The 952-nt window shown below is 56.5% G+C and overlaps 1 protein-coding gene across 1 annotated transcript; it reads right to left on the minus strand.

The window, feature by feature from the left end:
* Window positions 1-7: 7 nt before the first annotated feature.
* LOC107735726 (signal-induced proliferation-associated 1-like protein 2) lies at window positions 8-948 on the minus strand (the record flags this gene model as incomplete). The annotated part of the gene is made up of 1 exon (XM_016547318.1): window positions 8-948. A coding segment is annotated over one exon (941 nt), but the record flags the coding sequence as incomplete, so codon positions are not given.
* Window positions 949-952: the final 4 nt, after the last annotated feature.

A 952-nucleotide genomic window follows, 5' to 3' on the forward strand; every position in this document is an offset into this window, starting at 1 on the left:
GATTGGCTGGCTTTCTCGTGGCACCTCCAGTACAGACACGCCAGCGTTGGTACAGTGGGAGCTCAAGGAGGACTCGAACGAGCAGTTTTCTACTCCAGCGCTGTAGGTGGCGTTGTTGGCCCTGGATAGAGATATCTTCCTCTCCCCTTCTCCACCAATCTCATTGCGAAAATGCGGGCAATTTAGCACCAATCCATTGCTCTTCCCATCCCCCTCATCCGCATCCAGGTTCTCCTTGGGATTGAGGTCTTCCCGACTTCCTAGCGGAAATTCGAACATCGATACAGGTCCAGTTGTATTCCCACCCACTTGTCCACCTCCTGGGACTTGGTATTGGGAGGCGGCAGAAGCTCCGGTGGTGGTGTTCTTCCTCTGGCTGAGGCTTACGCGATTGGCCACCGCTTCGCTGATGTTGAAGAGGACGCTCTGGACGTCATAGTGAGCAAAGCACTTCTGGAAGCTGAGCGGCCGACGGTCGTCTTGCTCGGTGGAGAGCCGCAGACCGTCGTTCTCGCTCTTAATAGTCCTCAACTTCCTGAAAAGCGACGTCTCGGATGATTCCGACTTGAGACGGCACATGAAGGACTTCTCCCTTTCTCGGCTGTAGAGGAGGGAGCTGTCCACGTAGTCGTAGCCGGAGATGCGGACGATCTCGCCACGGGCTATCTGGGCGGCGGTCTGCAAGCTTGGGGAGAGGGTTGTGTCGTAGCGAAGGAGCTCTGGGAAGCCGGCAGGTGGGGCGCTGCGATGGTCCAATTTGTCAATCCGATATCCTCGCAACATAGTAAAGAACCCATCGTTCCCAAGACCCTGCCGGTCAATCGAAGATGTGCTGCCGTACTCCCGATGCAACGAGGCGCCGGTGTTGGGGTTGACGGCGTTCTGGTCCATTATGTCCTCCGCATCGATGTCGCTGATGGTCACGTCACTGTTACTCCGTTGGCGAATGGGA

The sequence above is a fragment of the Sinocyclocheilus rhinocerous genome, unplaced genomic scaffold, assembly GCF_001515625.1.
Source record: "Sinocyclocheilus rhinocerous isolate Xijiao unplaced genomic scaffold, SAMN03320098_v1.1 C36262270, whole genome shotgun sequence".
Classification (NCBI taxonomy): Eukaryota; Metazoa; Chordata; class Actinopteri; order Cypriniformes; family Cyprinidae; genus Sinocyclocheilus; species Sinocyclocheilus rhinocerous.